Genomic DNA, 27748 nt, shown 5'->3' with positions numbered 1-27748 from the left:
CCTTAGTTCATGCCAGGGTATAGAAACAGTCCCTTCCCTCCTCCCATCTGCACTGAGCCAGATGCTCCCATTGGTTACTCTTGAACCCTGGTTTGTTTTTCTACTGGGAAAAAAGTTTCCTAGCATGGAGATCTTGTTCCCTGAGAATCAGGAACTAGCCAACATTCCCTGGTAACAAAAAGCCTGGAAGATCAAATGCCATTCTCTTGATGGAATCAACCACCACTGTGGGTGTGTTCTTCTCTGGTTTATTAAGTCATCAGTATTCTTGTAACCAGACTGGGGTTCAAATCCCAGCTCCACCACCTACTAGCTTTGTGCTCCTGTGCAAGCTGATTAACTTCTGAGTCTGTGCCCTCATCTGAAAACTGAGGAGACACTAAAAGCATCTCTCTCCCAGTTCAGTTCAGTTCAGTTCAGTCACTTAGTTGTGTCCAACTCTTTGCAACCCCATGAATCACAGCACGCCAGGCCTCCCTGTCCATCACCAACTCCCGGAGTTCACTCAAACTCACGTCCATCAAGTCGGTGATGCCATCCAGCCATCTCATCCTCTGTCTTCCCCTTTTCCTCCTGCCCCCAGTCCCTCCCAGCATCAGAGTCTTTTCCAACGAGTCAACTCTTCGCATGAGGTGGCCAAAGTACTTAACTTTCCTTCCAAGGGGCCCATAATCATTAAATGAGCTGATGTATACAAAGGACTCAGCACCTGAGTGCAAGTAGACTTGGCCGTTATTATTGTCGGTGGTGGTGGTTGTATATTTCAGTGAGCGTGTGATTGCTGAATGGAGTCTTTTGGTGAATGAGGACATACTTTTCTTCTTCAGATGACTGGCCCATCTGAAGAGCAACTAATTTTCACTCAACTGAATGAAAGCCAGCGGCCTTGATAACCTAGAACAATGACCGATGACCTTGTCTTCATTCTAGCCTAACACATACAAAATCTGCTTACACAACAGAGATCATCGGTCAGTGAGCATTTCACTCTGGAATCCTGGAATAGTTAGGCCTAGAAGGAGACATGGAGCTCTTCTCACTTTATAGATATAGAAACCGAGACCCAGAGTAGTCAGGTCCTTTCTCTGAGACTGCTAAGAAGGTGGGCCGGGGCCCAGTAGGCTCTGCAAGAATACAGGCTCTTGGCTGCCAAAGAACCATTTGCAGGAATTTAGAAAGGACTAGAACAAAGAGATCTGAGAGCATGTTCACTGCTGCCTGTGTGCCTGCCAGTGGACCGGCTCCAGAGGGTTCTATTTCTCACCCCTCAGCACAATGTCTGAGGAGCATGAAAGGATGGTTCGTCCAAGTGCTTTGCCAGGGTCAGCTGGGCGTCTCCCTCCACCCTTCTCCACATCACGTCCCTCTTGGCTTTCCTGTCCTCCAGCTTCACCCTCCCCCCCGTACTCAGCCCTTCCTGCTTTCACCTCCAGTTCCTGCCGTGTGCAAAACTGCTGGCACGCCGCCTGGGTGAGCCGATCCAATGTCAACACAGCTCCTCGAGAATTGTCCTTGGCTCCCTCCATCTTAGAAATATATTAAGCTGTCATTTAAAGACTTTAATAGCCAAATCATTGGAGACATGCCCATAGGTGTATAAGCAACTTGGCCCAAAGAGAGCCATATTAAAAAAGAAAGAAAGAAATTATCCAAGTCCTGAAAGCTCTCCCCAGACAGATGGCCGAAGCCATTGCTCATACACTGAAGATGCTTGTCATGTCGCACAGACGTATTCAAATATGTGGGGTTAGGGATGACAATTGATTCGCACCAATACATCTGCCCCCTGAGGTGGTGGGGGGCAGGGAAAGGTATCTTGCAGATCAGCTCTAGGCTTTATTCTAGCCATCTCAGCTCCAAGACCTTCTCCTGGCCCAGAGCTGACCAACAGTTCTACAAGCAGGGCATGGAGTGACTTTGGCATTCCCCTCTGAAGATCCCACAGTTTGATCTCCTCTCCATGTTAAGTGGCCAGAGGTGATGAGGGAGAAAAAGAATGAGCTGGATTCAGCAAAGGCTGGGGACCAGGAGGAGGGGCAAATGTACAGACTCACATGGGCATCTTCCTTTCCCTCCACTGCCCTGGCCACTTCCAGGGAGGGTTAGATCAGGAGCAGAGAAGTCAGGGAATAGTACCTCTTGTAACGCACCCTCTAGGGTCAGCTGGGCTCCAACAGAGAGATGCCATTTGCCTTTGCAAGGGAAAATCTTTCTTTTCAACTTGCACATTCAAAATAGTGTGTTTATAATAAAGTGGAAATCGGTCCTGAAAGCACAGACCTTGGCAGTCCTTATCTCCCCCATGTTCATCCAACACCACTGAAATATGTATGATAAGCAGAGTTTTCTGGCAAGGGGACAAGCTGTCAAAGTAACGGCAAGCATTTACTGGTGACTTTGGACAGGTCGCTTTTCCTCAGAAGGGGCTGACTTTGAATGACGGCTGGAAACTTCGTTCCTCCTGCCGTCCACTGACCTTTTCTGGACCCCAGACTGTCTCCTAAATAACACATGATTATGGGAAAACAGGACACAAACGCCATTCCATTGAGAGCAGAACTGGGGAAGAGCTTTTTGAGACCTCCACGGGGAAGAGACAGCTGCTGCTCTCTACGTGCCTTCATTTGCAAAGAGTCCCCCTTCTCCTTCATTTGCTGACTAGGAAGATTTGGCTGGCAGCTGCTGCTGTGATCGCACCAGGTGCAGGGCCACCAACCACTTCCACTGGAGACCCTCAAGGTCATACCATCTCCTTCATTTCCCATGCAACTTTCAGTCCTGAACCCATTCTTGGAGCTCTGTTGTTCAGTCCCTAAGTCATATCCGATTCCTTGTGACCCCATGAACTGCAGCATGCCAGGCTTCCCTGTCCTTCACTATCTCCCTGAGTTTGCTCAAACTCATGTCCATTGAGTCAGTGATGCCATCCAACCATCTCATCCTCTGTTGCCCCCTTCTCCTCTTGCCCTCAGTTTTTCCCAGCATTAGTGTCTTTTCCAGTGAGTCAGCTCTTCTCATCAGGTAGCCAAAGTATTGGAGCTTCAGCATCAGTACTTCCAATGAATATTCAGGGTTTATTTCTTTTACAATTGACTAGTTTGACCTCGTTGTTGTCCAAGGGACTCTCAACATCTTCTCCAGCACCACAGTTCGAAAGTGTCAATTCTTTGGCACTCAACCTTTTATATAATCCAACTCTCACATCCATACATGACTACTGAAAAAAACCATAGCTTTGACTATATGGACCTTTGCCGGCAAAGTGATGTCTCTGCTTTTTAATACACTGTCTAGGTTTGTCATAGCTATTCTTCCAAGAAGCAAGCATCTTTAAATCTCAGAGCTTAGAGTGTATCAATGGCCCAGATCTGCAGAAGCTCCAGAACTGTCTTCTATAAAGCTTTTCAAGAAACAGTGAAATAAGTCTAGTCTCCTGTGTGGACCTAGACTATTCTAGTGGCCTAAACTTGTATTTGGTATTTAGGCCTAAATATTTGATGTGGAATTTCAGTTGGGCTTTCAGAAAAGCAGAAATAATAGTACAATCACAGAGCTTTGGAAAACCCCTAAATCAACCCTTTGTTCACTGTCTGCTCTTCTATATGAGAAGTGCTTACCTGCTTTCTCAGGTTGTGTTGGTCTTACTTTCATGATCCATTTGGACTCTGGTCCCCCCAGAGATCCGCACAAAGATTCATCTGTTCTCTGCTAGGATGGACAAGTTTGGGGAAAGGCAAGGGAAGGGAAAAAAGAGAGACATCTTTTGAGTACACTCAGGATGCCTGAAGTTTTCTCTCGCTTGTTTCATTTAGTCTTTAGGACTACATTGCAAACATAATGATGTCCTTTTTACACATGAATAAATGAGGACTGAGGGTTTCAATGACTCGCCTAAGATCATATAATGACAGATTAAGAACTCACACCCATTTTTCTCTGACTCTAAAACTGAAGCCCTTTCCACTGCAGGAAGACACCAGAAGGCTTTTGTCAGAAGCAGAAGTCTGGTGGAGAAGGACTAGGATTACTACCTCAGGCTTCACACACAGATGAAGGTCAGCCCACTGCTGACGGTGATTCAGGGATGGCCTAGCATTTGCCAAAGGTTACCAGGCCTCTGTACCTCTCTGATATTTCTTGGCCACAACCAGGTATATGCTGTCATCCACACCAAGTCAAAGCCATTTCCCAGGTAGAAAAGAAAGACTTCTTAGATCTGTTCCTTCCTGGTTTTCTAGAAGTCTGCTAGAACTGTCTAGAGAGGAGGCTGGTAGAGAGACAATCTAAGGGATCATATAATAGTATCCAAAAATTACTGAAGAAGCAAGGACACTGGACAAAAAAAAAATCCTAGAGATCCAAGCTCCAGAGCTTCCAGGAAATTCTATCCTGGGGATAAGCTTGGCCTCTGGAATGCGTATTCTCTACATGCCTGGTCAGCCTGACTCACGGTCTACCCAATAACACAGGAATCAGGACCAAGTAAAACATAGCCCGAGCCCCCACCAGGACATGCTTTAAAAGGAAATAAGATTGCTGAGGGAGAAGAAACCAAAGGCTCTATTTGGCAAGTCACTCTTTTTGTAGGACAAAGTTGGCGCCAGGGTCCAGCCCGTGGCAGTTGTTTTAAATCCATATGATATGTGTATGTATTGATTTTTCCCCCTCCTCCTATTTTAGAATATGGATTCCTTTGTAAAATAAATCTTTGGAGAAAATGTGAAGGAATCATTAGATAAAAGAGCTGAGAAGAATCTACTTATCTGCTTGGTCAGTCCCTTCAGGTGGCAGAGGGGACATGGGGGCAGAATGTTATATCCAAAATTTGCATGTGATGTAGCAGAGAGGCACTGGCTCACAGCATCTTGAAAGAATAAAGAAAAAGGTATCTTCTCTGTTTCATCACTTCCATGCCAAGGGTCCCCTGACTTCATGTCACCCTCATACCCTCAAAGCTCAGAAGGTCAGGTGATCATTTTGGCTGTGAATGTAGCTTTGGCCACACAGTTTAAAGGCCATTTTGAGAAGCGGTTAAACATGCAACCTTTGCAGGCATGGAGACCTAGATGTGATATGTAGTTCTGCCTTTTCATGGGTCTGCAACCCAGTTGGGCTTACTCCTCTCTGGGCCTCTAGTTCTTCATCTGAGAAAGAGAGTTAATAATAGTTCTATATTTAAGCAATAGTCTAATGAGAAAGCATGTAAAGCACCTGGATGCATAGCATGTTCTCAAAATAACATTTCCTCCTGCTGCTATTGGTACCCTCTTCTCATCAGCCCCAGCACAGAAATCCTATAGGAAGTTAAGTGCTAGAACGTGGAAAACCAAGTTCATCTTACTGACGTCACAGGTGGCTTCTGAGATATCAGATTGCAGGACCTTCTCTTTGTAGCTAAACTTAGACCTGGCCATAAATAGACCCGGGTCACAGCATCTGCAAAAATCAGGACAATGGCAACAATGTGCCTTGGGTGTCCTGTTGCTACACTTGTAAAAAGTAGTCCTCTTCACGGAGACCATTCGTTGGTCCCAGCTAGGTGATTTTACCCAGGCACTTAGCCACGCCAAGCCTCGGATGTCTTGCTTTTTAAAACAGCACAATAGTCACCATTTCTTGATTTAGCAGATATTTATTTAATACCTATTACATGCCAGGCACTCTGCTGAGCACTCAATACAAGACAATGAATAAGAAAGTTCTAGTCCCTGCCTTGCAGACTTGAGTCCAGTGGACTGTGTTTCACATGAAAGTATGAGAAGAGGGAAGATCTCTGGAAAAGGGCATGGAAACCCCCTCCAGTACTCTTGCCTGGAGAATCCCCATGGACTGAGGAGCCTGGTGGGCTGCAGGCCATGGGCTCACAAAGAATCAGACACAACTGAAGCAACTTGGCACACATGGGAGGGAAGAGCCAAATCATGTCAGGTTCTATTACTCTGTGTTTTCCTTGACCTCCTCCATCTCACACAGAGACACACAGACACACCGCTCTTTTTCTCCTCCTTTACTGTCTGCCCTCGGATTTGAGCGTTGCACACATCTGAGCCACTCCCAACCCCAGTCATCTCTACAGTATCAAAGTGATGTACGTATGTCAATTCTGCTCCCGGTTGTTGCATTTTAATAGGGCATTGAGTGAAGAGAAGTCTGGGAAAGGCAATGACCAGTGAACAGTGGCCCCTTCAGCCCCGTTGCAAACACACGGTGGTAGACCAGTTGTCTGTGCTCAGCCCATGTCCTCCAAGGCAGCTCAGCACCCCAGGCTCTGTCCTTTCAGATGCTGGTGTCAGGGGCACCAAAGAGCAAGAACACAGGGTGAGAGCTCTTGGCTGACTAATGCCCCATAAGAAACCTGCCTTAGGAAGGTAACAGCTATTTGGGCGGTGTGACTAAGAGGCATTTCCACATACTGATTCACGGCTGACCACCAAGGTGACTGACCCAGCTAGTCCTCTGGCTAAAGAGTCGGAGGGGAATGGAGCCCAGCCCTGCCCTCATCCTGGAGGAGAGCCACCCACCTGCCGAGGGACACCTGTGCTCCCCACCCCCACTTTGGCCCTGTGGTCACCAGTGTCCTTGTTAAGGGGTCTGGCTCTGATGGGGTGAGGGGTCAGCATTTGAGGCTTATTTTAGAGAAAGTGTGGGAGGGAGATTTGGTTTTTACTCTTGTTAGCATCAACAGAGGAGAGGGTTTTTTTTAAACAGGGATCTGTGGATAGAATTGATATTATCCAGGAACAGAAATGAAGAAAAATAGTGCATCCTTATATACCTAACCTCTAACCAAAATGAAACATTTCTTTTTTTTTTCATTATAAATGAAAACAAAAGCCCTGGCAGTGTAGCATCCTCTGTGCCTTTTTTTTTTTTAAAGCAAATAAAGCTATTGAATGTGACATTTAAGTTAGAAAAAGATAACTGGCTACAGGCCCTGTGTCCTTCATACCTACGGAAATCTGATATTTTCATATACTATTACAGCCAAGAGAGATGCCAGGCATACTGCTCATACTCATGCTTATTCTGAAATAACAGTCATTAAATCCATGACTGGTGCTGTTAATTAATTTAACAAAGGCATGTTATGTTACTAAATTACAGATTAGCTTTTACATATTGATATTATTTCCATAATATTCATTTTCTTTGTAATCCTACATATTTTCATTTGTGCTTTTAGAACATGGTTCTAAGAAGGGACACTTTCATATCAGACAAAAGGACACAAACAGATTAAGACTTCAGTCAAAAAAAAGCTCTAACAATACTCTACATAGACACACACAAATATTTGCATACATGCATATGTATACACACACACACATGTGGGTTGAGTTCTGAGGCTCTGGGATGGAGTACACACACTGAGTTCAAATCCCAGCTCTGTCACCTGCTTCCTATCTGGGTAAATCCCATTACCTCTGAGCCTCAGTTTTTTCATCTATTGAATGGGCCTAAAAGTTGTCCTCATGACAATAACCTATAAAGTTCCTAACACAGCATTTGACAGCTCCTGAGTGTGTGTTTTTGAACTGTGGTGTTGGAGAAGATTCTTGAGAGTCCCTTGGACTGCAAGGAGATCCACCCAGTCCATTCTGAAGGAGATCAGCCCTGGGATTTCTTTGGAAAGAATGATGCTAAAGCTGAAACTCCAGTGCTTTGGCCACCTCATGCGAAGAGTTGACTCACTGGAAAAGACTCTGATGCTGGGAGGGATTGGGGGCAGGAGGAGAAGGGGACGACAGAGGATAAGATGGCTGGATGGCATCACCAACTTGATGGACGTGAGTCTGAGTGAACTCCGGGAGTTGGTGATGGACAGGGAGGCCTGGCATGCTGCGATTCATGGGGTCGCAAAGAGTCGGACACGACTGAGCGACTGAACTGAACTGAGTGTGTGTTACACATGAGTCATCATCACTATTGAAAGACCCAATGAAAGTAAAATGTGCAAACATTATTCTGGTGAAACTCATCACCTCCCTCTGATTTGGCCAACTTTAAGAATTCATTCTGTGCAAACACATATTCCATGTAATTATTATAAGTCAGGGGCTGAGCTGGGAAGCAGAGAAGTAAAAAGGAAAGAAGTCCCAGAAGCTGATAGTTCGAGAGATGGAACAGCCAGCCCGGCCACCAGAGAATCAAAGCCTTGATCAGAGGTTCAAATGAGGGAGTGAGGGAGATCAGAGAGGAAGTACTTAACCCGACCTGGGGAGGTCAGGGAACGCTCACCAAGGAGGCGACATCTGAGCTGAATGTTGAAAGACAAGGATGAATGAATATTATGCTTGGGTCACAGGCCAGTGTTATGAGTTCCAAGTCTTGACACGCATGTTCTCAGTTTTAGTTGACTTCTAACTTGAGAAATATCATCCATCTTCAACTACACAGAGATACACTCCTACATATCCATCCATCCATCAGGCACATCTTGTAACTTTCTCATCTGAGAACTTGTCGCTCTCGCCTCTCAACCAACACCCTTGGGATGATAGGATAGCACAGCCTGCCAAGCTGGCATGCTTGAGACTCCCAAGCTCAGCAGAGGAGTTACAGCAAGCTCATCCCCACTCAGTTTGAAGTTTTACAGGAAGATGTAGATTTGTGATTGAAGGGAAAAATAATAATAACTGAGGATATGCAACATATATGGAAAGAAAGAAAGAGAGAGAAACACACATTCACACACACACACACACTCACACACCCTCTGTGAAATCCAGCATACTCTGCCTGTGAGCAGAATGTGAAAACACAATTGTGAGGACCAAAGGATGGAGTGTGTACCCCAAGTTTTATCCACCTTCCAATTCTGAAGTCATTCAGCTAGTAATTAGAGGAAAAGAAATTCCACAGAGAATTCCTTGATAAACTATGAGAAGGAAAATCAGGAAACCTGAGTAAGAATGATCCCTTGCATCAGAACAATTCCTTCAGGTTTCTGACTTGGTCTGAGACTGTGGGGCCCCTTCCTGCCATGATTCTGAGCAGGTAATGCAGCACAGTGAAAACCGCGTGGTTTGTATATCGAAATGCCACTGGAAAAATTGTGGGCAGTTGATTTGTGTCAGTTGCAGATGGTATGTTAAACAGGTTGGGGTCGGGGGAAGACAGATGATTCCCTGCCAATTATCTGGAAAATGAAATTATGGGGACCGCCCCTGGGTTTGCAAGGATCTGACAAAGAGGTGAGGTTTGATGGAAAAGCTGGGTTTCCTCAAGTCTGCCCTCTTTCACAGCCTACAGGCACAAACAGCCCACTGGGAGAACACACTCTGTACCAAGATTCACACTAATTAGAAGGGCTGTTGCCACCTGCCGGGTACCTCCCTTGAACCCTACTAGGCCTCCCAGCAGGTAGGAAGTCACCCGAGAAACATGCTCTGACCTCAATCTTGACCAATATGTAGGACTTGGATGGTGAACCAGATATGAGAAAAAAGTAGCCATTGCATCCCTGAACTAAGGAAACAGAACCAATGGGCGAGAGGGAGGTTAGGTTCAGAGAGAGAGATTTTAGCTCGAAATAAGAAAGAGCTGTCTAATAATTAAAGGAATTAAAAAAAAAAAAAACTTGATCTTTTGACGAGGTCTCAGTGCTTATAAGTGGTTCTCACAACATCTGGCCACGTGTTCCATCTCCCATTTAATGTGGGATGGGGTACTTGGACAAAATCATTTTTAAGTCTTTCTGAATCTGAAATGCTAAGACACCCTGAGTTCTAATCCTAGCTCTTCTTCCAACGAGCTCTTTCCTGGCCATTTAACTCCTATCCCATGACATCTTTCTTGTGTCTACATCCTCCATTCGTGAGCTCCTTGAGAGCAGAGACAAGGCCTTACTTCTCTTTTGTGTCACCCCGGAAAGCCAGGCATACAGGAAGGGCTCAAAAATATGAATGGAGTGAGAAGGAAATGAGATGGAATTGGGATACAGGAGAGAGAAGGAGAGGCATCAAAAGAAGTAAGAGCAAATGTGTTTTCCTTCCTGGCAGAGACAAGGAATCCTGAGGGGTAGACAGGGAGACGGAGAGGAGCAGGGCAGAGGACATGGAGAGACATGGAGTAGAGTAGTCTGGACCAGCAACCTCTCCCAAAGCCCCACACACGCTGCTTAATCTAAAACCTTCTGATTCGTGGGCCACAGTCAGAACTGGCAAGATGGGAAAGGGGCCAGAAGAGTGGGAGGAAGACTCCTAGAGAGTATTTAGGAAGGATCCTAAGATGAAAAGGAACTGAAAGTGAGGGGGGAATCAGAAAGGCACCCTCCCAGAGCAGCCTGAATTTTCCATGTCTGGTGCCGAATTGTATCATCCTCCTTCAAACTCATCTACACAAGGGTGGACTTCAAGGTGGCAGAGGAGCCAAGCCTTGACGTGCTTCCTGCCTTCAGACAGCTAACACAGACCTCCATCTGAACCTTGAAGCGGGCCCCCTGTTTCTGGCGGGAAGCCTCTTGAGAACAAACTCCCATGATTTCCCTGGTCCGGGGAGACAGATTGGCTGGGATCTCTAAACAACAGCAGCCACATCTCAGAAGGGTTGGCCCTCCTGAGAGATAAGATACAGCAGGACGACTGAAAACTGGCTGAAATTTAGTCCAAAGCACTCATAGCTCACACCGATATCTACTTAAAGTTTCTAGTCCTTGATGAATATTTATACCAAAATAGGGCCAGTGGAAATGTTCCATCTGTGTGGATTTTTAAGAGTTTTGCCTTTCCTCAGCCACGTTGACCAAACTCAGGAAAGTGGTGGAATCGATGCCAAGTACATGCTCTTTGAAGTGCAAGAATAATTCTGAAAAGGCCCTGGACCCATCATATTTCTTCTTATCCTGCAGACTCAGAGTTGGCACTCCCTTCTTTAAAAATGCATAATATCAACACCTCTCAGTGCTTTATAATTTTGGCCAGTCTTTGACACCCTGCTGACCATGACCACTTTTTTGAAAGAGCGGATAAGCCTATTCAAAGTTCTGCTGGGTGAGATTGTTTTGTTGGTTGACATTTTCCCCATCTTTTGAAAATCTGAATGGCCCAGTTCATCACTTTAATTCTCCTTTTTACTTTGCTTGCAGAGAAATGGCCCCAGATTTTCTCCTCAGTTTTTTTAGTCATTCCATGCTCCTCAGAACCAAAACACCAGAAACTTGAACCAGTTATGCTCTTGGTATGAGGAGCAAAAATAGAAGCCTTGCTGTACTTGGCATATGACCTGTACTTACCACACATGGGCTGTGTGTCAGACATTGGGCTACATAGGGTTTTTCCCTCCTCTTTACATAAATCCCATTTTACAGATGAGTAAACTAAGGTTCAGAGGGATGAAGTAAATTGCCACTGTGACAGAGCTAATGTGATGAATGGGAATTAAATGTAGACAGTTCAGTCCTCAGCAACCCCCTTCCCTCTAAACCATTTCTCATCTACACCAAACATGTTTCTAGGGTTCCACAATGTTGGGCCATGAACTTGTTGGTCACAAGATGAATGAAGTTGGTACCCAGACATGCATCAACAGTGTGGAACCACGTTAGTCAGAATTTGTCTCCATTTTCAGTCCTTGCACCTTTTGGATTATAACCAGGAGAAAGTCTCCACCTGGTGCTCATAGGGCCTTAATGCCTGCATCACTTGCCCAGCGGCACTTGGAACAGATAGAGAGCAGTCCTCAGGCTCAGAGCTTTAAAACAAGAGTATTAGCTAGAATTTAATGGTGTTGGTTCATATTTATTGTATTTTTATCATTACCTCTTATTTTTTCAAAACAAGCGGCTTTTTAATGAAATATAGTTGATTTATAATGTATTAGTTTTGGGTGTACAGTGGTTCAGTTATACAACGTGCGTGTGTGTGTGTGTGCACACACATGCACATACACATATGCGTGTGTGTGTATATATACATATATACACTTTTCAGATTCTTCTCCATTATAGGGTATTACCAGATTTTGAATATAGTTCCTTGTGCAATACAGTAGGTACTTGTTGTTTATCTCTTTTATATATAATGGTGTTGCATGTGTTATTTCCAAACTCCTAATTTATCCTTCCCTGCCTTTGTTAACCAGAAGTTTGTTTTCTATGTCTATGGCTTACCTCCTATTTTTCTAAAGTGTAAGGAAAAAGGGTTTTTCAAGAAATATGTTTTTAAAAAGTGATTTCTTTGAAGAAATATTAAAAGTAAATAACCACAGAGATGGTATACTGAGGATAGGACTCAGTAAAGAGGAACATAGGGCTTCATAAACATCTAATACTTGATAATCCCTGATCTCTATAGCGCTTTACAATTTGCAACATCTCTTATGTAAATGACCCCCACTGGATTCTTACCACAACCCCATGAAGCTGTTAGGGATTATGATCCATTTCAAAGATGAGCCGTTTAAAATATCAAGGTTCAGAGAGCAGAAACGGCTCCCCATGGTCACACAGACAGTGAAGAAGCACCCAGGGCTCAGGGTCAAGTCCAAGATCCATGGTGTCTCCTCCAGTGTTCTGCCAGCACATCATGTCAGGGCAGGAGGGAATAAAGGGGTACTCCAAGGCAACTAATCAAGGCCCAAAATGCCGGAGAACATCTGTAGAACTTGATGACTCTCTTGATTGGCCTGAGTTTTATAAGTTCCCAGTGATTGTATACATTCTATTTCATGGACAAGCCTAAAGTTGCTCTATTCTAGTTTTTCTAGAGAAGCCTGACTTTCTCTTGCTAGTGACTCACTTTTTAGACGGTTCCAAAACTGGTTCTCCTGTTAGAAGAACATGTCCAACTTTCTGGGGTCCACTAAGGAAGGGATGACACAAACTATAAAAGAGGAAAAGCCAGCTTCTGCCCAGGAAGAAGGACATTTCTTCCAGCAGTTGACCAGGGTTCAGACTGCAGGGCCAGGTGACTGGATGGGCAGGGAGTCCGTAAATATGGGACAGCCAGTGGGGTTGGATGACCAAGGAGGTGAGTTGGCATTTCCATCAGTCCATCCAGGAAGAGCTTGCAGGAGCAGAACACACTCCTGAGGATGATGCTGCGAGCCAGAGGGAAGAGTTTGAGCAGATTGATGCCTAAGACAGAAGCGTCCTGAGAACCAAAGAGAGACCAGAGCCCAGCACTAGAACCCAGGAAAGGGGAGGGCAGCAAGTGAGGGAAGCACACAAGGGCTGGCCAGGCAGGTGGGGTGATCAGGGGAGGCTAGAATTCTGGAAACAACAGGAAACCAAGGTCAATCTTTCTTCTTCCAACTCAAACTACAGACATCAGCTTCAGGTGGAAGATCACTATTATGTGTTAGCTTTTACTGCACCAAAAAGCACTGTGCTGTGCGTAGTCGCTCAGTCATGTCCAACTCTTTATGACCCCATGGACTGTAGCCCACCAGGCTTCTCTGTCCGTGGGGATTCTCCAGGCAAGTATACTGGAATGGGTTGTCATGCCCTCCTCCAGGGGATCTTCCCAACCCAGGGATTGGACCCAGGTCTCCCACATTGCAGGCAGAGTCTTTACCGTCTGAACCACCAGGGAAGCCCAAGAATACTGGAGTGGGTAGCCTATCCCTTCTCCAGGGGATCTTCCCGACCTAGGAATTGAACCAGGGTCTCCTGCATTGCCGGCAGGTTCTTTACCAGCTGAGCCACCTGGAAAGCACCAAAAAGCAGTGCTCAAAGGCAAAACTGAAATTGTTGCAGAGGAAGCTATTGATACCCATGTTTACAGAGGCAATACCAGGCGCAAGGCACTACCGTAGGCACTGGTGATGGAGCATGAACTAGACACACAGGGACCTTGCCCCCAGAGAACTGACAGCCCAGCAGGAAAAAATGACATCAGAGTGTATATAATCATGGGTATACCATGATTAAATAATGATAATCACAATGGATACAACAAAGAAATGCAAGATGCAGGCTTTTCTAAGACCCTAAATACCTGCCGGATGAGTAGAAGTTTGTTAGGTGAAGGGAGGAGAGAAGGAAGATGGTCCAAGCAGAGAGAAGTGCCTATGGGCTGGCTTAGAGGTATAGAGGAATTTGGCATCTTTTCTAGGGCATACAGTTACATGAGTAATTCTAAATTTACTCCAGAGATAATTTGCTGGCAGGGCACTTGGTTTCTGTATCTCTAATCCTACATTTTCATTCTGTTCCATGAGCTTCAAAGGTGGGACCTGGAAAGTGAATGACTTGCAAAATGAATGACATCTGCTAATTTCTGTTTCATAAACATGAAAAACTTGGCCTACCTCCCCTTTATGGTGTTTTCCTTTCTCAGAATCTGTGATTTTCTTGCCTCAGGTTTTCTTAAATGCTGCATTCAACTCTACAGAGTATGGACAACTAGTGCATTATGCAGGGTTGGAAAATCAAGGAAAGGATGAAATATTTGAAAGTGCATTGAATGTTAGTTTTAGAAACATATGATAGCAATAAAGACAGAAGAGGGAAGTCATTTATAAGAAGGATCTTGTTTTAAACCAAGAAAATGTCCTGTGAAAGACACCACCCTAAAACACAAGTGCTTTTTTCCATCAAGGCCCCAGTGTTGGCTGAAGGAAACGTTTGTATATCAATGCTTCCCTTGTCTTATACATTAACTGAGAGATTCCCGGCAGGAATCACTTATATAAGTAAAGCCTTCAGACTTTTAATAACAGGGCTGTACCTTTACACCACGTATTTCCTTTCAAGATATTAAGATTCAGACAGGCAAGATAAAAAAATTCTCCAATATGAGTTGCTAAGTCCTCCCCACCACATACACACATTTCCAAAATGAACTCCAATAAAAGTGTATTATCCTTGAAAAGCTCAGTGATGCTGCCATTTCAGGATTCAGATGCACACAATCACACACCCCAAGTTACATCCTTATAGAAGGCTGTTCTTTTTCATTTATTTTTGGCTGCCCAAGCAGCATGAGTGAAGTTAGTTCCCCCACCAGGGATCAAACCCATGCCCCCTGCACTGGAAGCATGGAGTCTTAACCACTGGACTGCCAGGGAAGTCCTGGAATCTGTTCTTAAGACACCAGGCCTCTAAAATGAGAAGTGCTTTAGTAAAAGGGAGGAGAGATAATAAGTAAACATTGCCAGCCTCAAGCTTATAGTTTTATACTTGAGAAGGAGTCTTTTAAGGGTCCAAACCTAAGAACCATGTAACCAATGAGATCTTTCCTTCAAGTGTAACCTCGGGACACCAGGCTTGTTCTCCTTTAGAAGAGGGGAGTTGGTAGGCGGGTAAATACTCCATTCAGGGACTTCATTTTCTTTGATCTTGACTCCACGAGCTACTTGGTAAACCTCTAGATAAGATTCCCAGGAGGACTGGATAACTCCTGGCTCTGAGCGAGACTGGTGGCTTTACTTCCATCTCCCCCAAAGCAGGCAGGGCCTTTCCAAGAAGGAAAAAAAGACAACTGCAAGGGGAAAAAAAAAAATTGTTGGAGCTTCTGGAAACACTTAGTTGGAAAAGAAATGCCAGGTCAGCTCCTGCCCTGTGGAAATCCCTTTCACAGTGGATGAAACGGTGCCCATGTTCTGGGAACCTGAGTGTCTCAGAAGATCCATAAAAGTCTGGGGGTGGCAGAGCAGGAAGACAGGAGGAACCTCTCCCCTCCACACACACTGATTAAGCAGGCGAGCGAGCTGCTCAGATGATGGGCAGGCTTTTCTAAAAGTGGGTGATTCTCAAAAACAGGAGAGAAGGGCTGTGCCCCCGGGCTGGTTTGACCTCTCTGTGCTTTGCGGCGCTCTCTTCACGGTCTCCCAGGCAGGTTCTGCAGTTGGTGCGAAGCGAGCCGGTGTCAAAGGGAAATAAGAATTCAGTCCAAAACAAACACCTATCACTTGAGTCCAGCTGGGTTCCTCATATTGGGTTGGCCAAAAAGTTCGTTCAGCTTTTTCCATAAGATGCTACAGATGGAAAAACCCAAATGAACTTTTTGGCCGACCTAATACAAAGACTTGTAGACCTGCGTTGGATACGTCAGCTATCAACAAAAAGCTGGCCGCCCAAGAGACTGGTTTGCTTTCCTCCCTGGTCGTCATCATTGTCTCTCTGCCAACGGAATCTTAAACAAAGGAGTCAGAATCCTGGGTGGGGGCTGACAATGCCCTAGGTTTTCTGTAGCCACTAAGTAGATCCAGCTACCCAGCCATCGGTGGTTCAGCTTAGGAGATGGGGCTTTTTGCCCCAGTGAGTACTCCTTTTTCTCAAAATGACCCCAAGCTCCATCTCCTTTGAAAGGTAAAAGATACTCTTCAAGTATTTCGAGGCTGCCCCCTTACCAGGGCTCTGGCAGTGCCAGCTTGGAGAGGAGCCCGGCCACGCCAATTGCTTCATAGCATTGCTGCAGCCATTCCGTCCAAACGGCCCTCCTGTCAGGCCCTTCCATGAGCTGCCAACCCTTGGGAAAAAAATGTCCTGATTTCAGTCTTGTGGCCTCTCAGCTTCTTTTTTGACGAAAGTGCTAAAAATACAAAAGAGTCAATGTATGGAAAAGGCAGACAGAAAGGAGGAGAAGAAAAGAGGGGTAGATAATCCGCCACCGTGGCTATCCGAGCACTCGGTGTCCACTCTGTGCTGCCAAGTGATGATGTGGGACAGGCAGACATTACATACAGACTTGGCCGAGCAGGCCAGATAACAGGCACCCACGATGGCAATGTGTGTGTGCGTGCTCAGTCGCTCAGTTGTGTCCGACTCTGCGACCCCATGGACTGTGGCCTGCCAGACTCCTCTGTTGGTGGAATTTTCCAGGCAAGGATACTGGAGTGGGTTGCCATTTCCTTCTCCACCGTGATGGCCATAAGACATTTTTAATCAGGGGAAAGCTCCAGGATGCAGCCGGTTAAGCATGGGGTCAGCTGGGGTGCAGGGGCGGCGGGGCGGCTGCCGTATCATCAATAGAACCAGCCGCCCCAAAGGCAGGCGGTCTGGGCATTCCTGCTTTTCTGGAACCAACCTCAAATCAATGAGGCTTGTCTGACAAGGGTTGGGGCAGGGGAGGCAAAGGCTGGGCCTTAAACAGAGAAGGCTTTCATTTTACATTTCCCTGGCCACATATGGATTTGCTTTCTGACTTGGTTTTCCTAGCCAGATTAACCCTTGTTCACACATGATGTAAACCTTGGGAATCTCAAATCATGTCTTCCCCTGGAGGGGAACAGAACCATGTAAGTTATTACAACTATTAAAAATGTGCCATAAAGGGTTATGTATGGTGGTTAGGAACTTAAGGGGGGGCAGGAGAGAGGACCCAGTCTAGGAAAATCAAGAACCTCCCAGAGGAAGCGATAGGAGGAAATGGATGGTGGTTTCTAGAACTTTCTAGCTCATCGAGGAGCCTGAACAGACCCCTGGGACACACTTCAGGGACAGCTTGTGGGGGAGATGCAGAAGCGACAGGCCCCTTCACCCCATAAAGGGTCTGGACCCACCAGGCTTTCTGCCTGCCTTTCACGTACTTTAGAGCAGGGGTCCCCAACCTCCAGGCCTCAGACCGGTACCTCCTGTCAGATGAGCAGCATTAGACAAGAAACAAAGTACACAATAAGTGTAATGCACTTAAATCATCCCCTAACCAAGCCCCCCACACCCCTGGTCTGTGGAAAAACTGTCTTCCACAAAATTGGTCCCCGGTGCCAGGAAGGTTGGGGACTGCAGCTCTGGAGCATCTGTGAATTCAATTCTCCTTCCTGGCCACCCCGAGTTAAACTAAATTTTACCTGTTAAACATGATGTATTGAGAGAGAAAGGACAGTTCCTGAGCATATATCCACAGAAAACTCTAATGCAGAAAGATACATGGACCCCAATGTTTACAGAGCACTGGTTACAACAGCCAGGACATGGAAGCAACCTAAGTGTCCACTGACAGATGAATGGATAAGGAAGATGTGGCACATTTATATGATGGAATATTACTCAGCCATAAAAAAGAAGGAAATAATGCCATTTGCAGCAATGTGAATAGACCTAGAGATGATCATACTAAGTGAAGCAAATCAGAAAGACATGATATCACTTATATAGGCAATCTAAAAATGATGCAAATGAACTTATTTATAAAACAGAAACAGACTCACACATATAGAAAACAAACTGACCATTACCAAAGGGGAAAGGGGAGGGGGATAAATTAGGAGTTTTGTTCCAGCAGATAAAAACTATTGTTTATAAAACAGATAACAACAAGGTACTTCTGTATAGCACAGGAAACTATATTCAGCTTTCTAAAAAAGAGGACAATAAAGGACAACATGGTATATTTTGCCCCAAACCCAAATTTTCCTAGAGCTGAACCCATACAAACTATCTGAATGGACAAAACCCAAATGAAACACCATTTCTCATAGAGAGTGAAAAGTACTCTTTAGGGGCATCTGTAGAACTATCTTTGGGACGCCAGACACTCCTAACATCCTAAACTAAAGCCATCAGATGAACTCTCCCAACCACAGCCGGTCCAAGGAATCAATTTCAACACACATATGTAATAGGAAAAATAATTGAGTCTTACCCCAGAATGCAAACTACTCAGCCACTTCTACAATCAGCTCGTCACCCACCCAATGCTTCCCTTTACTGTCACTTTAAATAGGATTGCTCTTTATAATCAGAAAGAAAAAAGTTTTCCATGCACAGAATTCTAAGCACTAGATCAGTAGGGCTCATCTCAATTTGTTTAGTCTGTACATTTTTAGCCTCATTACACAATTTAGGAAAAGAGGGTCTAAACTCAAGAGATTTCTTCACATTTGTGCTTGTCCAGACAGGAAGAGAAATTCTCAAAGAGCAAATGTGGGGGAGAAACAGTAGATTTGAATACACACATCCCCCTGGAGAACATCTCTGCCCCGAGATATGACCTCTAACGTAGACAAGGATGTTGCTTTAGCCTGGGGGGACTTTCTGTGGTTTTAGAAGGCACTTTATCCAAAGTTGTCTCCATGGTTGATACACACGTCATCGTAGAGAGTATGGGTGGGACGGCACAGGATGGAAATTTGGAAAAGGGAGCGGCTGCCAGCACTTGGTTCTGCACACTCACTGCTGCTACCAAGGCGGAGGAGGGGATAAAAGACCCTGCCAGGGTCTGGGCTCCACATGCCCTGCCTTTCCTCTCCTATTTGGGGAAACAGGGTTCTCATGGCCAAGATCTGAAGCCACAGCCAGGCTGGGCTCCTCCATCTGGCACCGTCACCCGCTCCCCGCTTTGGCCCCAGGGTGGGGTAAGGGGAGGACCACCCCTGACCTCAGGCCTGGCAGAGGGTCTCAGGATCCCTGAGAGCCCCTGAGGGGCGTTGGGCCGCCAGTGAAATTTAAAGGAAGAGGAAGGGTGTGGTTTCCCTTCTGTCTGGCTGTTAAGAATGTTACCACTTTGGGCACAGAAGTCTGTGAGGCAGGCCTGTGCCGGGGCAGATGGGACCAAAATGAAGGGACAACAAAAGTCAGGCAGCCCGTAAAACCTCACCCTGGAGGAGTGGTGGTCTGCAAGGGGAGTACAGGATAAGAATACATTAAGCCAAGGAGCTGAGAGCCTTCAAGTCCGAGTTGGAATAGCCAAGGGCCCAGTCCTGAGGCCCGGTTGTTCCCAACTTGTCTTCATGTTAAAATCCCCTGGGGAACCTTCCGAAATGTCTACAGCCTGTGGCCCATCCCCCAAGATTGGAGCTAAGTTGCTCTGGGATTCAGCCTAGGCTTCGGAAGTTTGAAAAGATCTCTAGGTGATTCTAGGGGCTTCCTTGGTGGCTCAGATGGAAAGAATCCATGGTGCAGGAGACACGGGTTTGATCCCTGGGCTGGGAAGATCCCCTGGAAGAAGAAATGGCAACCCACTCCAATATTCTTGCCTGGAAAATCCCATGGACAGAGGAGCCTGGTGGGCTACAGTCCATGGGGTCACAAAGAATCAGACACAACTGAGCTACTAACACTTTCACTTCATTACTAGGTGATTGTAATCTGCACTCAGGTTTGGGAACCACTGATGTGGCCCCTGGCTACTCAAAGTGTAGCCCCCAGACCAGCAGCACTGGCCTCCTCTGGGAGGTTGGGAGTACCATGGAATATTAGGCTCACTCCAGATCTGCTAGACAAGAATCTGCACACTGGCCAGATCTCAGGGGATCTTTGTGCTAATCAGAGAGTCGGGTAACTTGAGAAGCGCTGGTCCACGAGACAAAGCCAAATCGTCTTACTCAAGTACAATCTTGTGGCACATGCCTTTCCGTCTTCCTGGCATTGACTGCATTTGTAATTGTAGCAGTGTATTCAGGTGAGTTATTACAGAAGTCAGTGTTGTCGTTCAGTCACTAAGTCGTGCCCAACTTTTTGGGACCCCCATGGGCTGCAGCACACCAGGCTTCCCTGTCCTTCACTTTCACCCAGAGTTTGCTCAAACTCATGTCCATTGAGTCAGTGATGCATCCAACCATCTCACCCTCTTTTGTCCCCTTGTCCTCCTGCCCTCAATCTCTCCCAGCATCAGGGTCTTTTCCAATGAGTCGGCTCTTCACAGCAGGTGGCCAAAGTATTGGAGCTTCAGCTCATGTGTGTGAGTTATTACGGAAGTCAGTGTAAGGGCCCCAGAATACCTAGAGATAGTTTCTTGACACTGCCTAGAGTGTATGGGTTAAATTGAAATGTAAACTTGGGTCACAGCAGAAGCACCAGCTCCCTGGCCTGGTCCTATCCATTTGTGACCTGTAGTCATTTCCAGCTTCCAGGACAGGGCAGATAAACTGGGGGAAGCCAGTGCCCAGAGCTTCACTCACACAGGCACTGCCCATGGTTCTGATCCAGTTTCTCCTCTGGCTGCCACCTCTCCCACTGAAGCCTGTCTAATGCCCTGAGCATCTACACTTTATTTCGCAGAACAAGGTTGGCTGGTAGAAATCCTAGGACCAGAGTGATCATGACCTTGTCCTACCGCCCCCTGCCCCTAACCCTTCCAGGATATCCCACCCCTACAGAAATGCTGTCCACCTCTTTGGACCCACATAGTCCAAGGCCCTGAGTCAAGGCGAGACTCGCGGGAGGCTGTCTGGAGTCTGGAGACACCTGGTGTGGTTGGAAGCCGCAGGATCTGCATCCAAAGACATGAGTATGGATCATGCTCTGAGTGGTGTATCCTAACAGTTCTGGGAGCTTGTTTTGCTCATGAGCCAAATGCTAAATCTTGACATCCTAGGCTGGTTGTGAAAACCAAGTGAGAGAAGGGATGTGAATACACTTTGTAACCTGTAAAGTGCTGTGCCTGTGCCATAGAACATGAGATGAGAGCATAGTCAAGAAGTAAGACCTGCCTGGCTTCATGTCCAAGCTCTACCACTTACTGACTGTTGGATTTTGAAGGGGAGGCGAAACCTCTCTTAGCTTGTTTCCTCACCTGAAAACAAGGTTACTAAAAGTGTCTCCTGTGGGTTCATCAAGAAGCTTAAATTAAATATTATGCAAATACTTGGCATATGCCCCCACATAAGGTATACTCAATAAATGCTAGCTATAATCATACTCATTAGGAAATATAAAACAGTTTTTTTTTAAGGTATATATCTTTTTTTTTTTTTTGGCCATACCATATGGCATGTGAGATCTTAGTTCCCCGACCAGGGATCAAACCCACATCCCCTGCATTGGAAGCACAGAGTCTTAACCACTGGACCACAAGGGGAGTCCCAGAAAAATAAAACACTTTAGCTTAAAGTTGTAATACAAATAAGGATCAACTAAGGACACCCTTCCCCAGAGGGGCATTCTGAATGGGCAAGGTGCTTCTCCTCTCAGACTCACGGCCCTACCATCACCTGATGACTGGGAATATGACTCCCCCACAGGGCTGTCAGCATTATTGAGGAAGACAGTGGTTTCATAGGGAAATCGCTCTGTGGACTGTCGAGCTACTTTTACTTGGGGGTTGTTGAGGGTAGTGGAGTAACTTCCTGATCATGTTTCTGTTTATGATCTCAGTTCTCTGGACCTTCTCATAACTTCACCTTTTCCCCACTCATCTCCATCCTCTCTCCACCTCCTCTCCTGGGTCCTGGACCCCTGGGGGAAAGGGATGTTTTTAAGTCACAAAGCACGTTGACCAGTAATGTTTTATAACAACACAGGTATGCTTATAGAGCTTACCTGTAAAAGACAAGTCAGAGGAGTTGCTTTGGAATAGAATTTAGTATCAGTTCAGAACATCCCTGCTCAAAGAGCAAGCCCACAGATAGTCAGGAGGGCATGTGATGGTGTTAAGACATAGTTTTCAAAAAGGTAAGGTCAGCATTCTTGTGCAACTATAAAACGAAACTTAGCAAAGATTATACTCAACTCATAATATAGTGAAGGAACCAATAAGATATTTAGAGCAGTCCAAAAAGCATTTGAGGAGCTCGGGGTTCATGAGCAATTTAATATCAGGGCAAGATCGATAGGTATAGAACTAGTTGATATCCTACATGACAATGAACCATAACCTTTGGGGTTGTCTTTTTCAAAATGACAAAAACTATCTGCATGGGTGTCACTACTGGACAAAAATCCACAAGTTAACATGGAACTTGGCCAAGCGTAAGAAGAGCACAGAGGGAACTTCTCCAGACCCTCGCAGGGACGGGATGGAGTGGGGAACACCATCACGCTGCCACATGGGACACTGAAGGCTGTACCACCCCCGTTTCTGCCTTATATCCAAGTTTTGGATTTCTTTTTTTTTTTCAACAATTTCGGTAAATACTTATTTCACTTCACTTACATGATGCTTATAGTGGCCCTGTTGGGGCAAAAAGGTCAGGGAAAACCCGTTTCCAGAGGAGAAAACTGAGTTGTTTCACAAGGAGAGAGAGAAGCTGGGCTAGGAGGAGAATCCTGCTTCCTACTTCTGAGCCTGGCGCTCGTCCCAAAACTCCATCTCCCACTTGGCCTTCTCAGTGCACTCTCGTCTCAGCCCCTCATTGCTCTCAGTGGCATTTGTCTCTTTTCAGACTTCCCTTGGGCTTCACTAAAGGTAAAGGAGGGAGGGAGGGAGGCACCCGCGGCCCCCACCCTTTATATCCCAGAGGGCTCCTGGTCTCATCCCAGTCCTTTTAAGTCCCTGACATGATTCAGTGGCACAGCATCAGGTGAACCACATCCTGCTATCCTGAGCCAAAGAAAATTGTCCAGACACTTTATCCCCTGCTCCGGAAAAAGGACAGAAAGGAGGCCGCATTCCAAGAACCCATTTTTTTAAGTGGTGGCTCCTTTCAAGCTCTTCTCTTCTCAGCTACTGTGAGCCACTTTGCCATCTTTCATCTGCAACTGCATCCACATCAGAGAAACCTACTGTTTACAAACCAGAATGTCTCATTTGAAACACTTGTTCTGGTTGATGTTTGTCCCCCACGTCAACAAACAGGAGAATCATTTTCTGTGTTGGGGGTGAGTTGGATCTGTCTGGCCCCTGGCTGGCTGGCATGCCTGCCCTGGACAAATGACTGCTCGTTGTGTGGAACAGGCAGCCAGGAAACTGGCAGTGAGTGTGGTCCAATGGCCCAAATTGGTTTCTTCCTTGCGAGGCCATTTATTTTTCTCACCCACGAATTTCTGTTGCCATAGAAACCATCTCACTAGCAGGATGGAGACGCAGGCCAACCCTGCTTTCTGCACCATGAGAGAGGCAACGTTTATAATCATGAAACAAAGGAGGGAGTAAGAAAGTGTATGGGGTGGGGGCTTCCCTGGCGATCCAATGGTTAAGACTCCACACTTCCAATACCAGGGGTGTGGGTTCGATCCCTGGTTGGGGAACCGAGATGCCACATGCTACACAGCGAGGCCAAAAAAAAAAAAAAAAAGGAACAATACTCCAATAAAAATTAATTTTAGAAAAAGAAACTATATGAGGCATGCAGTTTAAAAAGTAGTTCCTCTAAAGTTCCCGAGAACTCTGAAGCAGGTAAAAAAAAATTTTTTGAGAATGTCTGATTCAGAGTACGTTTATACAAGGTGTACCGACAACAGCAAACATTCAGAGTATAATAAGTGCATGCTAAGCCCTTGAGTGCATAGCCCATTTAACCCTCTCAGTGACTCCACGCACCTGGGGGGTTCTTACTGTCCCCGTGACACAGACAAAGAAGCAGACTCCGCAATGCAGTCACTGGCCCAAGTCCAGCAAAAGAAAGGGACAGAACTGGGATCAAAACCAGCCCTCTGACCCCAAAGCCTGGACCTCCTGACTTGAAACAGCTGCCTTCTCTTCATCTCTCTTCATGTCTCTGTTGTAGCCTTGCTCTTCAAAGGCGCTGGACACCACTGTCCATCCAGTGTCTGCCATTTTGGTTTGATCGTTTCATCCTTTTTGCCTCCAGCCATAAGCCCCTCTCTAACATCCCACACAATGAGGGTTCCACAGAACAGGATACGGGCCACTCCGATCCAGGCCAGTTTTCTCATCTCACAGAGGACTAATGTGGGCTGGGCAGGGAATAAGTCGCCTCTAGCTGCACAGCTAATAAATGTCAGAGTTGGCACCAGAGGGCCAGCCCCTTGCCCTGTAGGCCAGAACCCGGCTGCACTGAGCTGCCTTACACCACTGTTTCTAAACCAGACCCTGAGCCAGCAGTTAGCTCTCCTGGCCAAGCATTAGGACTAATCCCCCTGTAGGATGGCTGTTAAATCAGCCAGAATAAAGCAGTGCTCAAGCGGGCAGGGTAATTCACCAGAGAGGAAACACTCCCACAGAGCTCTCCTGTTTCAGGCTTTGTTGCCTCAGGGGTCGATCTGAAACCATCCAGTGATGAAGCCTGATTCATAAATTGTTTACCTCTGCCCAAAACTTTGAATGACTTAAATATTAAGTGTAAGGGGACCATTGTATTTCAACTAGTAGAATCCAATGGGTCAGAAATGAGAGGCAAGGTTTTCTATGCCAACAGCTTTAGGGAGCAAAGTTCCACCCATGAATCAAAGTTCCCTGGCTCAGACAATGAGATGGCCGTGAGCATCGTCTTGGTTTTCCATTTTAACATGAATCGAACACCAAATAGGCACAGACATGAGCATGCAACCCTCCAAATACATGCCACATGACTCTTCCTCCTCGAGTTGTGAAGGTGTGTTAGAACAGCATAGCGTGTGAAGACGTGGTATGTCAAGTCACCAAGCAGGTGGCGTGGAGCTGGGTATCATCATGAGACGAACTGGTGGGGGAGCAGAGAAATAATGTGAAGAGTAACCGTTCCCTTCCGTCTTTGAACTCCAACACTAGCAATGATGGTAGCCTCACAGCTTGTCTTTCTCCCACTTAGAAGCAGAAGGGTAAAGGCATCATGCCCTCAAGAGCATGGCCAGACTGTGACACCCTAGCATCCAGCCCTTTTGTACCCTTCTGCCCTTTCACACCGCCTCCTCCTGCTAGGATTTCTCTTCTCCTTTCTCCTGCCTGCATACATTGCACAGCCCCAATTCTGAGCCACCTCCTCCAAGAAGCCTCCCTGATTTCCCACTCAGGTTACCCTTCCTCTGTGCTCCTGAAGTCTATGTGCAAAATAATAGCAGCTACCATCTGTAGTGCCTAAGGTGTTTGGGGACATCACATGCATTATCTCTGTACCCATTTGACAGGTAAGGAAACTGAGGCTTAGTTTGTCCAAGGTCACGCAGCTGCTAAATCATGAAGCTGAGTTTGAAATCCAGGTCTCTCAGGCTCCAAAGTCCATGTGTTTCTACCACAAAATAGACAGCTGCCCTTGCCTCAGACTTAGCCCTTCCATGAAGTGTGTGTTTCTTCACCTCCCACTAGACTGTGTGTTCCTCCAGGGCACCACAAGTCACAGTATATCCCTGTGCCTGGCACATAGCAGATGCTAAATAAATGCTTCAGTGAGTCCACAGTTTGTGGGATGAGCAGCTTATCCCTTTATCTCACTGGTTGATGGAGCTATGCTTCTATAAAATCCTAGTACACATGGTACCCACCCCCAAGGCAGTCCCCATCCCCAGCACAGAATCAAGTCAGTTTCTCAGCTGGCAGATCCATTTGCTAACCCACTGCTTCTCCAAGTTTCACCTCCTGTGAACCTCCTGGAAATTTCCTTCCAATACAGATTCTGATTCAAAAGGGCTAAGACCCTCAGAGGTGGGGCATTTCCTGCAAGCTTCTGGTGATGCAAGATCCCATTTTGGAGTCTAAATGCATCAGCCAATAGCAGTCAATGCACTTTGGTTACCTTTGGCTGATAATGAACAATAAAACCTGTCTCCCACTTTGTTCTCTTTCCAAAGGATAACCAGATTTCAAATGCTTCTGACTGTCCATGATTTAGCAAAATATTTAAGTTATGCTTTGAGCTATAAACATTTGGCAGCTTGAACATTTGTTTGTGCCTGTAGCTTTGGTTTAATCACACCCTATCAATAAATCACAAATAAATGAGAGAGAAGAAACACTCACTGGAAGATTCCATTCCAGTGACAAGTGGATCAGGGGAGTGGGTGAGGGTGGGAGAAAGAAGCCGATGAACCCCCAGTGCATTTTTATGGGAAGGGCTCCACCCTTCCACACCTGCCTACCCTGTGGCCACTTTCCCGGCTGGTCTCCTCTGTTCCTGGTAAACAGTAAAGCCATGGCTTATTCATCACGAGCCCTTTGAACCCCACACAATTGCTTTACCAGCATGCCAAGTCTTTAGAGGTCAAGCATCTCCGGTCCAAGACGTTTGGAAGGAAAACACCCTCTTTTCTGTCTCCTTTTCCAGATGTCTCTGGGCCAGCAGCAGTCAGCAAGAGGTGTGCCTTGTCTGAGATGCAAGGGGACGTGTTCGGGCTTCGAGCCACATTCATGGAGGTAACGGAGTTTGTCAGGAAAGGCTCTGCCTGCCTTCATTTCTTGGCTGTCCTTTCTGGGAACCCTGGGACTGCTTAGGGTGCATGGGTTGTTGGCTGACTGGCTTGGGAGTGAACGCATTCTTGCTTGGCCTAATTCAGAAATGACAGAAAAGCCCTTGAGGAGCCAAGACGAAGAAGGAGTTCAGGCTTTATAAACCATTTCCAGGTGGCGGCGAGGATGCTTGGGGAAGCAGTGGGCAGTCGTTAGCTGCTGCCTGGGCCATGCTGGGTAGACCCGTCTGTCCTGGGGTCTGGTGTGTGGGCTTCATCCTCCCCTCCTGCACCATCAGCCCCCTGGGATTCTGATCTCAGAGTGCCCCAGGGACCAAAATAAAAGTCGCTGTGTCTGCAGCACTTGAAAGCCAGGGCCTGGTTTCACGTCCATGCGGGAGGGCGGTGAGATCTGGCTCGGGCTTGGATTCGCAGACTGTTCTTTTGTTTTGTTTCTTTTTTTTTTTTTTTTTTCACAACAAGAGGTATTGCTGCCATTCTACACAAGCCTCAGGCACTGTTCACATCAGCATCTGTGTAGCTGGCACCCCCTGGAGGTGTGCAGGGCACAGTCTGAGGGGGCCATCCCCCTAGCCCTGGGGGAGAGAGGCTAAGCTCTGTAGGGCATGACAGCTTAAAAGGAGGTTTTGTCTCCACTGCCAGAGGGTGGCCTTGGGCACTCAGAGAGGGAACCCATCTCAGGAGGCGTTTGTCTCCGAGAAGTTGATTTCCACCGTGAGATGGCAGTAACAAAAATATACACTGAGCTGAGCTAAATCTCTTCTACTTGAATATTGAAGTAACCCTGAGCAGGAGGTGTTAGTATGTCCATTTTACAGATCAGGAAACTGAGGGTGGGTAATGAGAGCCTGGCAACTATGGAGC

The 27748-nt window shown here is 46.3% G+C and overlaps 1 protein-coding gene across 1 annotated transcript in view; it reads left to right on the top strand.

The window, feature by feature from the left end:
• The window catches only part of LMCD1 (LIM and cysteine rich domains 1), a 57134-nt gene that overhangs the window by 2793 nt on the left and 26593 nt on the right, over positions 1 to 27748 (top strand). Inside the window, exon 2 of the mRNA XM_055557949.1 lies at positions 26743 to 26831. Within this exon, the coding sequence (XP_055413924.1) occupies positions 26743 to 26831 (89 nt within the window). The remainder of the gene's footprint in view (positions 1 to 26742; positions 26832 to 27748) is intronic.

This window comes from Bubalus kerabau, chromosome 20, assembly GCF_029407905.1.
Source record: "Bubalus kerabau isolate K-KA32 ecotype Philippines breed swamp buffalo chromosome 20, PCC_UOA_SB_1v2, whole genome shotgun sequence".
Taxonomy (NCBI): Eukaryota; Metazoa; Chordata; class Mammalia; order Artiodactyla; family Bovidae; genus Bubalus; species Bubalus kerabau.
The sequence above is the reverse complement of the archived record's forward strand: the minus strand, read 5'-3'. Positions and strand labels throughout refer to the sequence as shown.